General features: G+C 42.6%; 1 protein-coding gene across 1 annotated transcript in view; it reads left to right on the top strand.

Annotated features, from left to right (window-relative positions):
• The first annotated feature begins 2,104 nt into the window (after positions 1–2,104).
• LOC143929911 (uncharacterized) overlaps positions 2,105–13,803 on the top strand; it is a 34,258-nt gene continuing 22,559 nt past the window's right edge. Inside the window, exons 1-2 of the mRNA XM_077453847.1 lie at positions 2,105–2,329; positions 10,465–10,569. Of these exons, the coding sequence (XP_077309973.1) occupies positions 2,114–2,329; positions 10,465–10,569 (321 nt within the window). The 5' untranslated portion in view covers positions 2,105–2,113. The remainder of the gene's footprint in view (positions 2,330–10,464; positions 10,570–13,803) is intronic.

Here is a 13,803-nt window from a genome sequence, read left to right on the forward strand (position 1 = left end):
ATGTGTGAAGAATATTAAAAATATCTATATTCTTATATCTCAGAGGTGTTTCCGTATCAATAGCATTGATAGTCAAACTCACTTAAAATAAAGTGTGAGTTTATTTGTCACACAGTTGGCATCATAAATACAATGTAAAAAGTATAATAGTTCAGTTCAGTGTAGGTAAAAATATATGAAACAGAATAATTATAAAGCTATAATAAGCTTATGAAAGCATGTGTGTTTCAATGGTTGCTGTCTTGCTGTCTTGTGTGTCCTTCAAGAAGAAACCGGAAATGACATTCTTAGACTTCTGGCAGAATTCAGCTTTTCCCAAGTCATCAGTCTCTGTGTGAATATGTCAGTATCATCTCTCCAGTGGGTGTGTGTGTGTGTGCGTGAATGTGAGTGTTCCTCTTGAATCTTGAAACGTTGGCTTATATGTTACATGTGAACGTCATAACCTCACAAACTTAGAACCTTGTATGGCACACATTCATTTCTGCTAACTTCCGCAATGTGCGATCCAAAAGTAGATACTAACTCAGAGAGTCACATGGAGCTTGATTGACAAGCTCACATGTAACACTCCATACTTGACATCATGTGCTATTCATGTAATGTCATATAACCATACATTTACATAATATGAACACATATTAGCAACTTTACATTAAGTAACTATATACTAATATGTATTAACATGACTGAGACTACTCCTAAACTTATTTTAACAAGATATAATCCATAATGTATCATTGCTTTGGCTACATAGACACATGTCTATTTTTGTCTTCTCATTCTGTACCAAGATACCATATATGTCATACTCAAATTTCCTACATCAGAAACTTACTACTAACTCAGCTTTAGAGGAGGATATGTTTCACTGAACACTTGATCAAGGTCATTCACACATACTATTTTTATTATGATTAATCATAAAACCAAATGTTTTGCAAGCTTGCCATAAATATATTATAACACCTATACGTGCCGAATTATGAATTTGGAATAATATTCTAACAATGTGTAAAAATAAAAATGCAAATCGAGGTAAAAATGTGGTACTTGCATTTTTGGATGTGGGTCAATTGAATTCTATTACATGCAAAACTCTGCATTTTTCAGGTGAAAAAGTCCCTGACCCTTTCAAAAAAATGCAGAGGCACAAAAATGCATTGATGTGAACATATTCCATAGGAACTCATGTTAAAAAATAAAAATTCCATGCATTTCTACAAAATGCAAAATGCATAAAAAAAGCATTAGGTTACAGTTTGCACATTGCAGGTGCATTTTGCTTTTTCAATACACGTTTTTGATTCATTTAAGTCTATGGAACCAAAAAACAGAAAAAAAGTGTCTGGCCCTTTCCATAAAATGCATAGACGTGAACTACACACATAGAAACCCATGATTAATGGACTGTAGTGAGTTTCTGCAAAACTGAAAACGCACTACAAAATGTATAGGTGTGAACCAGGTTAAACTGATGATAAGCAAAAGATTAGGAATGAGTGGAGTGATTTTTGTGAAACTGATTTTGTGGCAAAAATTTTCTGAAACTCTAAATTGTATTAACTAAACCACTTAGATGAAGTTTGCTTAAAATAATATATATATATATTTTCTGGTGGGGGTGTGTTTATTTTATTTCATTTACTGATCTTTGTTTGTTCTTTCAATCGTTATGCATGTGATTATTGTTTGTGCACTGTAGCTTACTTATTTTTAGTTCACTTTTTTTCCACTGACTTTTTGAAAATTACCTTAAAGTCAAATAATGAGGCTAATTAGAGGGTGTTTTTGACTGAAGAACAGGTCCAGGGCAGTTAAAAGAGCCTCTGTAATCCTCAGAGGCTATTCAAAGCACATTGCACTCTAAAACAACCACCTTCATGTTGCCTCTCCGATTGCCCACAACATGTTTTGCCAAACTCAAGATTCTTCCTGAAATTTCCCAAAATTTTAAACTCTCAACCTTGCTAATCTCTATAGCAGAGGTTAACATTTTTAATTAACTTGTTGCTTGGTGACAAAGTCAAAAAGGTAAACACTATATATCAGTGGTATGTATGAAATCTTGCAAGTTCACTTTACTCACAACATTTATTTCTAAGTTTCTAGGATGTCAGTCGGTGCAGTCACAACAGAGGATGGAAAGGTTTCTTGCAAAACTGCAGAGGGATCAGTGATCAATATTAACATATCACAACCATGCTCCTGGGACTATCTGAATGATGGTGTCAATCGCTTGAGAAAGATTTGGATTGAGGCACCACCTACAGAACCAATGTCACCTACATCCAATGAGATGACTGATGCACTACCTTTAACACTTGGGGTAAGACAACCAATGGAAGTAAATACCAGAACATCACAAATGTACATCCCTAGGAACTTTCTGAATTTTGGCCAGCAATGCCAGCTTTTTGTTTGTATTGTACTGGCTCATTACCAGCTAAGCTCAATTTTCTGACTTCAAAGATTTAAATAGACAGTATGGTTGGTCAAGGGCTGCTCACCAGTCCTGTGTACACAGCAGCTTTCAGTCCATGTGCTTGACAAAAGGGGCTTTATTGGTGATATCCTCAGCATCCTTCTGCCCCCAGGTAAAGATGTCCCGCTGTCTGCTCACACTGCATACAGGTGGGTGCTATGGCGTGCACTGTCCTGGTCTCCCCGCAAAAAGAGAGAGTTCTTCTTATATCAGTCTGGGAAAACTATTGCAGTGCCATCCCCAAAGGAGCTGCTGGAAATTTCCCAGGTTCTTTTCCTTGTAGATTTCCCCGCAGCCAGGCACAAGACCACAGGCACTCTTTTCCTCAATAACCAGTCTAAGGGTGTTCTTTTTGGTGGTTTCATTTTTGGAGTAACTGGAATTCGGGTTGAGGGAATTGAGTGGGATATTTCAAAAAGAGAACTATGTACAGGTTGAGGACTATAAACTCCTTTCTGAAAAACTAAAGCAAAAGTCCCTACAAAAGCAAACTGTGGACTCTTGGAGTAGAAGCAGTTAAAAGCAAGCTTCCCCTCCATCCTTCCCCCTCCATTATCCCTCCATCCTTCCCTCTCCATTATCCCTCCATCCTTCCCCCTCCATTATCCCTCCGTCCTTCCTCCTCCGTTATCTCTACATCTTTCTTTTTTGTGAAGGGACTCTGCTCTTGCTGCTCTAGATAGACTGAGCTCTTCTGTAGCAGTTTTTCTGCCTACCTCCGGTAATAAAAACTTCCCATAATCCATTACGATCTTGCATCAGGGTCTCTCCAGTACAGATACTCCTCAGACTTACCTGTTTAACGACCTCAATACAGGGCACTTACACCCCCCCTTCCTGCCCAGACCAATTTTCATCTTTCAGCGCTCTTAAAATTTGAATGACAATTACTCAGTCATGCAACACTGTACCCATATGAAATTTGCGTCCTTTTTTCACACATAAAGAGCTTTCTTTTGGTGGTATTTAATCACTAGTGGGTTTTATTTTTTATTTTTTGTACTATAAATAAAAACAGACCATACATATTGTGAAAAAATGCCTTTTTCTTTGTTTCTGTCATAAAATTTTGCAAATTAGTAATTTTTCTTCATACATTTTTTGGTCTTTGTGAAAGTTAGAGTCTGCAAACTATGGTGCCAATCACTGAAAATTGATCACATCTGATCAGGCCTTCAGTACATCAGGTGTATCTAATTTTTTCAGACACTAACAAATCAGGAAAGTACAAATAACGCCCAAATTACCCCTTTTTAGAAAGTAGGCATTCCAAGGTATTAAGTAAGTAGCATGGTGAGTTTTTTTAAGTTGTAATTTTTTTCCCACAATTCTTTGCAAAATGAAGATTTTATTTTTTACAAAATTTTCATATTATCAGGTTATTTCTCACACACAGCCTATGCATACAACAAATTACACCCCAAAATACATTCTGCTACTCTTCCCGAGTATGGCGATACCACATGTGTGAGACTTTTACACAGCCTGGCCACATACAGAGGCCCAACATTGAAGTAGCACCTTCAGGCGTTCTACGAGCATCTCAGTTCTCAACCACCTATTACAATTTTGAAGGCCCTGGAGCACTGGGACAAAGGAATTGCCCACAAAATAACCCCATTTTGGAAAGCAAACACCCCAACATATAATCTATGAGGCATAATGAATCTTTTGAATGGTTAATTTTTTTCCAGAAGTTTTTGGAAAATGTGTAAAAAAATAAAAAATAAAAAAATAAATGCTTTTTTTTTTACACAAAGTTGTCAATTTATAAGATATTTCTAAAGCATAGCATGTACATAGCAAAACTGACACCCCAAAATACATTCTGCTACTCTTCCTGAGTATGGCGATACCACATGTGAGACTTTTACATAACCTGGCCACATACAGAGGCCCAACATTGAAGTAGCACCTTCAGGCATTCTAGGACCTTTCTTCTACCTATCACACTTTTGAAGGTCCTTGAGCACCAGGACAGTGGAATTACCCACAAATTGACCCCATTTTGGAAAGCAAACACTCCAACGTATATTCTATGAAGCATGGGCTGCAGATAGGTACTCCGTAACTTTATGAGCTGCAGACAGGTACTCGGATGGCCTGGTGACAGGTACTCGGGTACTCTGATGGGCTACAGATATGTACTTGGGGACTCTGATGGGTTGGTGACTGGTATCCGGGTACTCTGAAGTGCGGTGACAGGTGGTCAGGTACTCAGATGGACTGTGACAGGTACTCAGGTACTCATATGGATTGTGGCCACTACTTGGGTACTCAGATGAATGATGACAGGTACTTTGATGAACTGTGACACCAACTTTTATGGTTGGTGACAAGTTCTCTTTATTAGGGCAATCAGTGTGATTGGTGTACACTGTAAGTGGTAACGAGAGGTTAACGCAATCTCCTTCTCACACACGATAGGTGTGTGAGGAGGAAAACCCGGTAATATCTCGTTAACGCTCTGTTTACATTTAGTGGTCTGCTGTGAAAGGATCACAGCTGATCACGTGGTAAACAGCCGCCGGCTAATGGCTGTTTACCAGCATCGGTGACAAACAGTGTTCCCGAGAAAAGTGGGGCGGTACCATCTGTGATGTGGATTCATCACGGCCGATCACGTGGTAAACAGCCATGCTTAGTGGCTGTTCACCCCCTTCGGTGGCGAGCGGTGTCTCCGTGACACGCCGCCACCTAAGGTACAGAGCTGCGTGCACACAATAGTGTGCACGCCCTGTTTAAATGGACGGACGTCATATGACTCCCGCCCAGAGTCACCTGGACATTATATGATTGCCGGCGGCAAGCGGTTAACGACCGTTTGGACTTACGACCAGCTCCCCCGGCCCAAGCAATGCACTGTACCGTCATTGTATTGTACAGTATCGTACAGAATTTGTTTATATTTTTGTGTTCCGTACTTATGCAAATTAAAACAATGTTATTGAGTTTGAGTTGGATTTAGTATAGCAAAAAGTTAAAAATAATGTGTTTTTTTTTCAAAATTGACGCTTTTTTTGTTTATAGCGCAAAAAATAGAAACCACAGAGGTGATCAAATACCACCAAAAGAAAGCTCTATTTGTGGGAAAAAAGGATGTAAATTTTGTTTGGGAGCCACGTCGCACGACTGCGCAATTGTCAGTTAAGGCGAAGCAGTGCCGAATTGCAAAAAGTTCTCTGGTCTTTGGCCAGCCAAATGGTCTAAGGCCGCATACACACGGGCGGACTGTTCGCCCAACTTTGTCCGCTGAACAGTGTTTGGGCGGACAGTCCGCTCGTGTGTGGGCTTTCAGCGGACAGTTTCAGCGGACAGTTTGACGAACAAGGTTTTTCGGAAATTCCGTAAAACTGTCCGCTGAAACCTTGTTTCAGCGAACAGTCCGCTCGTGTGTAGGCTTGTTCGTCAAACAAAGTTGCGCGCATGCTCAGAAAGGATTTTCACGCCGAAAGTTATAATGCAGTGTATAGGACGTCGTATTTTTCGTCCCGTCGTACGTGCCGTTCACGTCATCGCGCACGGTTTCAGCAAACTGTTCGTTCGTCGTGTGTGGCCATGTCCGTCCATGCTAATTTTGAGCGGACTGTTTGCCGAAACTGTTTGACGAACAAGGTTGGGCGAACAGTCCGCGCGTGTGTACGCGGCCTAAGGCTTAAGCGGTTAAGTGGGGAGAGCATGTATTCCATGATTCAGATGCTCCCTCTGGTGGATAGAAGTGGAACACTAGTTGTATCAGCATGTAGGTTCTGTGTGCAAACACACAGAGTAGCAACAGCAGATTAAGGAGGCTATCTTTCTTCTGCTAGTAAAATACATACAGACTTCACCCCCTCTAAGCTTGGGTGTGGTCTTCTCCAGGTACTCCTCCGCCACTGAACATATAAAGTCAACAGCACTCCAAAAGTATTCTTTTTCAATGATATATTATGAAAAACATGCCACATGTTGCCTTGATAAAAGTGAACATGTGAGGTTGAAACATCACGTGATTGCAATTTGTTATAATAAGTGAAAGAAAATATTCTTGGACTGCTGGTGATTTTCTTGGTTAGACTGGTTACATGTTGTCATGATTAGGGTATTAAAGATGATTTGTCTCCAATACTGCTTGACCACCACTCCACTACTTACCTATACCTAAGTAACCACAAATTGGAGTTTAATGGCCATAGAAGCCCTTTATTAAAGTGTAGTATACCCCCTTAATGGCCACAGATGAAATGGGATCCCCCATCCTACACAGCCAAGGACACCACATTTTACAGGCACTCCAGAGACAGAACAGTCCGTGACTTTGTTTTTGAGGTTTATTGAGGGTTAATAACTTGGATAGGGAGAGGAGGTTATGAGAGTCCCCTGTTACTTCAGCAACAACTTCAGGGACATCTTCCTATACACAGTCTATATACAGTCTCCTTGATATGCCTCTTGCACTTGTTTGCAGACTTCAGCTTAGTCGCTGTAAATGGATCGGACAGGCACAGTCAGATTTAGCAATGGCCCTTAGCAGGCAGGAACTCTAAGCCCCTTGTTGTGTAGCAGAACACCGTGATCAGCTTGCACTTTCTCTTCTGTGGCTACTGATCCTAGTACCACCTCTTCAGGCACTGCTAACCTCCCTGGTGGCAGCTGCCCCTTTCACTAGCCCTCAAAGCTAACTTTCCTCTACAGTCCTCCAGTCTGGCTCACACCAGCCCACCTGGCTGACTCTGCAGATCTCCCAGGGAAAGGATGAAGACTTAGCACACCACTGTCTTCAGGGAGAACTGGCAACTAGGGATGAGCCAAACCACCCTGCTATGGTATAGAGACGCTTGGGGGCCATCTCCCCCTCACTCGTCTCCATACCCAGCAACGTGAAGGAACCGATCGCCTCTGCCCCTACCGACGGCTCCAGTAAGCGGCAGAGGACATGGTAGAGCGGCGGGAGGTGGTTCCCTTTCCCACCGCCAATAACGGTGATCTTGCAGCAAATCCGCTGCAGAGACCACCATTATCGTAAACAAAACCACCGGCTCTAAAGATGGATACCTCGGTTGTGGCTGCTGCCATTACCGAGATATCCATATTCAAACTGCCGATGCATATCTACATGAGCTGGTCAGTAAGTGGTTAAATATCGTGCTGGGGGGGGGGGTCTTCTTAGTCTTCCTGTAAAGTAGCACATATTTCCCATGTTTAGAACAGTACCACAGCAAAATAAAATTTGTCAAAGGAAAAAAATGTCAATCAAAACTGCTTGCGGCTGTAATGTATTGTCAGATCCCGGCAAAATAGATAAAAATCATTGAAAAAATGGTGTGGGTTGGGTCCCCCCAGTCCATTACCAGGCCCTTGAATGAATATTAAGAGGAACTCCACACCAAAATAAAAATAAAAATGGCGTGGGGGTTTCCCCCAAATCGATACCTGGCCTTTCAGGTCTGGTATGAATTTTAAGGGGAACCCGTGCCTTTTTTATTTTTTAAATGCCGTAAGGGTCCCCCCAAAATCCACACCATACCCTTATACGAGCATGCAACCTGACAGGCCGCAGGAAAAGGGGGGAACAAGCCCCCCCCTCCAGAACTGCACCAGACCACATGCCCTCATTATGGGGAGGGTGCTTTGGTGTCCACCCAAAAAATGTTGATGGGGACAAGGGCCTCTTCCCCACAACCCTCGCCCTGTGGTTGTGGTGGTCTGTGGGAGGATTATCAGAATCTGGTAGCCCCCTTTAACAAGAGGGCCCCCAGATCTCCCTCCACTATTTGAATGGGTATCTGGTACATTGTAAAAATGACAGGAGACCGTTTTGGTTAATTCCATTATTTAGAAAAAAATAAATAAAAAATGTCCTGCAATTTCAATTCATCTTTAATCACAGTGCTGACGACCCGAAAAAAAACAAAAAAAATTGAAAAACTTTGTGTCCATGGGAGGCGTCCCACCGACTGTGGCCTTTTCATGATGACAGCTATGATATAGCTGAGAGCGGGTCCACCCGGTGACGTAACCGGTTGAACTCCACCCCCTTCTGATGTGATGTCAGAGGGGGGTGGGGTCACCCATTTATGTCACTGGGTGGCCCTGCTCTCTGTTATACAACAGCTGTCATAGTGAGAAACCTGCAGTCAGTGGGACGCATGGAGGCAGAGTTTTTCAGTTTTTTTTCTCAGGTTTTTGGTGCTGTGATCGAAGATGAATGGACATCGCGGAACACTTTTTTTTTTTTTTTTTGTTTTTTTTTTAAATAAAGGAATTGTCTTAAACTGTCTCCTGTCATTTTTACTTTTTGGACACTTTTTTTGGTGAATGTGTAGGGGTACAATATACCTGATACCCATTCACATAGGGGGGAGCCGGGATCTGGATTCCAATAAGCCCCCCACCCGCAGACCATTCAAAACCACCGGGCAAGGGTTGTGGGGAGGAGGCCCTTGTCCTCATCAACATGGGGGACAATGTATTTTGGGAGGGAACCCAAAGCACCCTCCACATATTGAAGACATGTGGCTTAGTACAGTTCAGGAGGGGGGACACTCTCTCTCCCATTCCCTGAGTCCTGCCAGGTTGTGTGCTCGGATAAGGGCCTAGTATGGATTTTGGGGGGCCCCCATGCCATTTTTTTTACATTTTGGCTTGGGGTTTCCCTTAAAATCCATAACAGACCCAAAGAGTGGGGGAGAGTGACAGGTGAGGGGTCCAGTGTGACAAGTGGGGGACCAGTGCCACAGGTGGGGGGGTGGCAGTGTGAGAGGTGGGGAGAGGGCAGTGTGAGAGGAGAGCCCGAGGCAGGCATATTGCATGGAATCCTGTGTGAGAAGAGTTCTATCACAGGAGAATGTTGTGACTTCTGCTACAATAAGGGGCCATCAGAGCAGCCAATCATGGAGTAGTGCGCTTGTTGTCCCACAGCCAATCAATAGCAAGGGTGGGCGTTCTTTGTGGTGGCGGGCAATGGCTGCCTGTCTGTTGTGTTGTCCTGGGGCTCAGCGAGTGCCGAGTAGAGACAGCAGGACAACAGAATACCTGTGTCTGTGTATAAGGAGTGTGGTCACTGGTCAAGCGTTACCCGCCCCAGGACTGGGGGAGTGAGCAGGACGGCCTTCCCCATTATTAGGAAGGGATTCCCACACTTCCCTCATTCCTCCCCTTTAATAAACACTGACAAACGGCCTAAGAAATCAAGGCAAACTGGAGGCAGAGCAGAGCACAGACAAACACGTCGCTCTGTGTGAGCGATGCTGAGACGGCCGGCAGTGGTCGTGTGTTGTGCACGCCCTCCTCGCCCTAGACTAGGGAGACTTAGTAAATGAGGTAAAGATTCAGTTTGCAAAGAAAAGTAACATGCAAGGGAAAAAAAAAACTGCATTTTTGCTTGCACGTGATTGGGTTATGGAAGTCAGCAGAACTTCTGTCCATTTACTAAGTTCTGGAGCAACTAATCTTGCAGAGTGCAACTGCACTTTTACCAAAGGCAAATAGACTGAGCACTTTGCAATCAACCCCTATGTCTTACAAACTCCATATCTCACCATGTTGTACACTCGTCTCCTGCACCATTCCGCTCCATAGAATCTGCTGAGCATTTCACATTTTACAAAGCACCACATTGGACAATTTTATATTTCTTTTATAAAGCTTGGTATTAGCCTTTAAATTATCTATGCAGTATCACAGGAGAAGGAGGGTTAGCAAGGGGCCAGTTAGGTGAGCCATATGTACATGTGCTGACAAACAACAAGGAAGGAGTAGGGGAATGAGCCTGTTGGTATACTGCTTGGAAGAGGTAGTACAGAAATTATCCAGGCAAATGGCAAAATGTTAAAGAAAAAAAAGAAACTTTCAATAGAGAAAATGTGGTCAAACTCTAGATGGGGGTAATTGATATAGGCAATGATATGCTACACCAAAAGAGAAAATACTCCAGTCAGTGGCTATTACAACTGCTTAAAATATCTTAAACAGTAATATTGTCTTCTTTATTCCTGTAGGTTTCGCAGTTCCCCATCGGTATCATCAGTGTTGCATTGTATGCCATCATCTTGGCTATAGATTTAGAAATACTTCGTGGTGCTCCTCTCTGGATGGGAACTCCGGTGAGTAAAACCTGTGTCAGTCACTTTTACATAGAGAATCTGCCACTTTAGCCATTCAGGATCAAGACAAATTGACATGTTCTGTGACTATTCAGGATCCAGACAAAGTGACATGTTTTTTGACCATTTAGGATCCAGACAAAGTGACATGCTCTTTGGATCCTAAATGGGAAAAGAACATGTCACTTGGTCCTCATCTTGAATGGTCAAAGAACATGCCACTTTGTCTGGATCCTAAATGGGCAAAGAACATGTCACTTTGACCATTCAAGATGAGGACCAAGTGACATGTTCTTTGACCATTCAAGATGAGGACCAAGTGACATGTTCTTTTCCCATTTAGGATCCAAAGAACATGTCACTTTGACCGTTCAAGATGAGGACCAAGTGACATGTTCTTTGACCATTCAAGATGAGGACCAAGTGATAGTTTCTTTGACCACGCAGGATCAGGACAAAGTGACAGGTTTTTGATCATTCAGGATCAGGACAAACTGACAGGTTCTTTTTCTAATTAACCCCCAAAACGCTGTTATTCATTGATTAAAGGAGTTGTAAATTCATTAAGATTAAAAAATTTTTTGTGTAGCAGCCCAGTCAGTCTGGGGAGAGAGGGGGGCGGGAACTGGGTCTGGGCTTTGTGTCTTAATGGACACATGGAGCTGTGACTCGGCTCCTGTGCCCTTATAGGAAGCTTCTGACTCTGACTGGGGGCACTCAACAGGAGGGAGAAGACAGGAGCACAGAAGAGGGACCCGAGAAGAGGAGGATCTGGGCTGCTCTGTGCAAAACCAACTGCACAGAGGAGGTAAGTATAACATGATTTTTATTTTTATTTTTATTTAAATGGAACTTTACAATCACTTTAAGGGCAGTAGATGCATGGCAAAATTATCAGTGGGTGAGGAGTGGCCTACCAAGAGAACCTGTCACGTTGCTCTAATGTATATGTTTTTATTCTCCTTTTAAAATAATCCAGTGTCTAGATCTGTTTAATTCAGAAAAGATGTATTATTTGTTTAGCTCTTCTCATATTCTATTAGACCCCTTTCACACTGGGGCGGTTTTCAGGCGCTTTAGCGCTGGAAATAGCCACTGCTAAGCACCTGAAAAACGCCTCTCATTCATTTGTGACTTTTCACACTGGGGGCGATGCACTTGCCGGACGTTCTGAAAAGTCCTTTGGGCAGTTTGGGAGTGCTGTATTTAGCGCTCCCAAAACTCCCTGCCCATTGGAATGAATGGGCAGCGTTTCCGAAGCACCTGAAAAGCACTTCAGAAGCTCCGCAACATAGTAGTCTTTAACCCCTTGTTTTGGTGTTCAAATTTCCAGACTAGTGGCAAAATAGTGCCGCTTAAACAGAGCCAAAGCATCCGACGGATTTTGTCCGAAACTGTTGCATACACAAGGTCGGACAAAGTTGTCGGAAAATCGGATCATTCAGAAGGTGATGATGTTATTTCGTTACGATGGGACTACGTTCAGGCTAGTAGCCAATAGCTTTGGTGTAGGAATTTGATCTGAGCATGCGTGGCACTTTGTCCGATCGGAATTCTCTACACATGATGATGGCAAACTTGGTCAGTCGGATACTCAGATGGAAACAGTCCAATGGAGACCACACACAGTCGGATTATCCGACAAAACGGTCTGATGGGACACATTCCATCGGAATCTCCGACCGTGTGTACAAGGGCTTAGAGTCATAAGTAAAGTATATTTAAACTGTAGAACAAATTCACAAGTTTTGCTTTGAATCCACTGCAAAAACAATCACTCCTGTCACATTCAATAGGCAGTACCGGCGCCAAACGCAACACATTCAAGTGATCAAGAATGCGCCACAATTGTGCCACATGTCAGTGCAGCATTTACCAGGTTAAAACAGTAGTTGAGGAGTTGTCATTTTTGCCTCCTCACCATCTGTCAAATGCAACTGAAAAGTGATCTGAATGCAGATCACTTTTCCGAGGAGAAGCAATGAAGCTGAACATGTGTATTTAGCCTTATTGTGGTGTTGGAATTCTCAACAGGTAAAAATAAAGCAAAAGAAGCCTGAAAATAAGAAACAAATGCAGCCACCACATCTAAGGACTGGTAAATTACAGTATACAGTATAACATTTTTTCTCTTTGGTTTGAATGCACTTTAACCCCCTGCAGCCAGCAAAGTGGAGAAAGCGGATAATAAATATTTTTTAATTTCCCCACAATTTCAACCCCTACTCCTACCCGATCTCTTTGACAGGGGCTAGGGCATTATGAAGACAGCAGATAGATAAAAGCATAGGGATTGTTGATGGCTAGGACACTACTGCCATTAGTAGACTCCTCTGGGCTTCTGGAAGGATTAGGCAACAGAGATGGCCAGATCGGAATGGCTACACAACTGGTACCAGATTCAGTATGCAAAATCCATACAAACACCAGCTCACAGTAAACATAAAAATACAAGTGAACCAAACACCCAGTGGCAACATACTTGACTAATAACAAACAAAAGTCTAACAATTAAATATATACACAATGGGGAACGCTAAAAAGCAAGGGGAAACTGGAGGTGCGGGAAGCAGATGGTCTCTGAAACAAGGTGGAGCAGGTACAAGGCAGTAGGGTACAGGGCAGAAGCATAATCAAGATGAATGGCAACAGGATCTGCCAGCAACAAAGCAGAACACTGGAGCAAAAAAGCCACTAAAAGAAAAGACTTAAATACTCTGTACACCATTTGTTAAAACATTTCCATACCCTCTGGTAAATGGTGTGAGTCTCCATTTTCCTGCTTTTCAGCAGTGTATCAATTAAACGGTTTGAGAATCCTTTTGCTTTCAGCAGTTGTTCCTCAGAAATCAAGTGGCCAGATTCCACCTTTCAACTTGAGGGCAACATACTGGGCCCCTGGGAGAGGAGATCCTTCTGGATTGGTAATAACCAATGGGGTTCTAAAGCATGTTCTTTGAGCATAGAGAACCACGGTCTCCTGGGCCAATGTGGTGCAATGAGAATCAGTGACGTGTTCTCTGTATGAAATTATCTTTGTACTGCCGGTTAGACATGGGTGCCGTCAAAATTTTGTAATTTGTGTACAAAATTCAATTCGGATTCGTCCGAAATACGAATTTTCATAAGATTTGTAAACTTTTCGTTAAATAACGAAAGTTCATTTATGATGGATTTATCATTATGAGGGGTTCCCACCATCCCTGTGCTGTGCTAACTTCCTCTGATTGGTGA

The sequence above is a fragment of the Lithobates pipiens genome, unplaced genomic scaffold, assembly GCF_037356315.1.
Source record: "Lithobates pipiens isolate NorthernLeopardFrog02 unplaced genomic scaffold, aLitPip1_a1.2 Scaffold_25, whole genome shotgun sequence".
NCBI classification, from domain to species: Eukaryota; Metazoa; Chordata; class Amphibia; order Anura; family Ranidae; genus Lithobates; species Lithobates pipiens.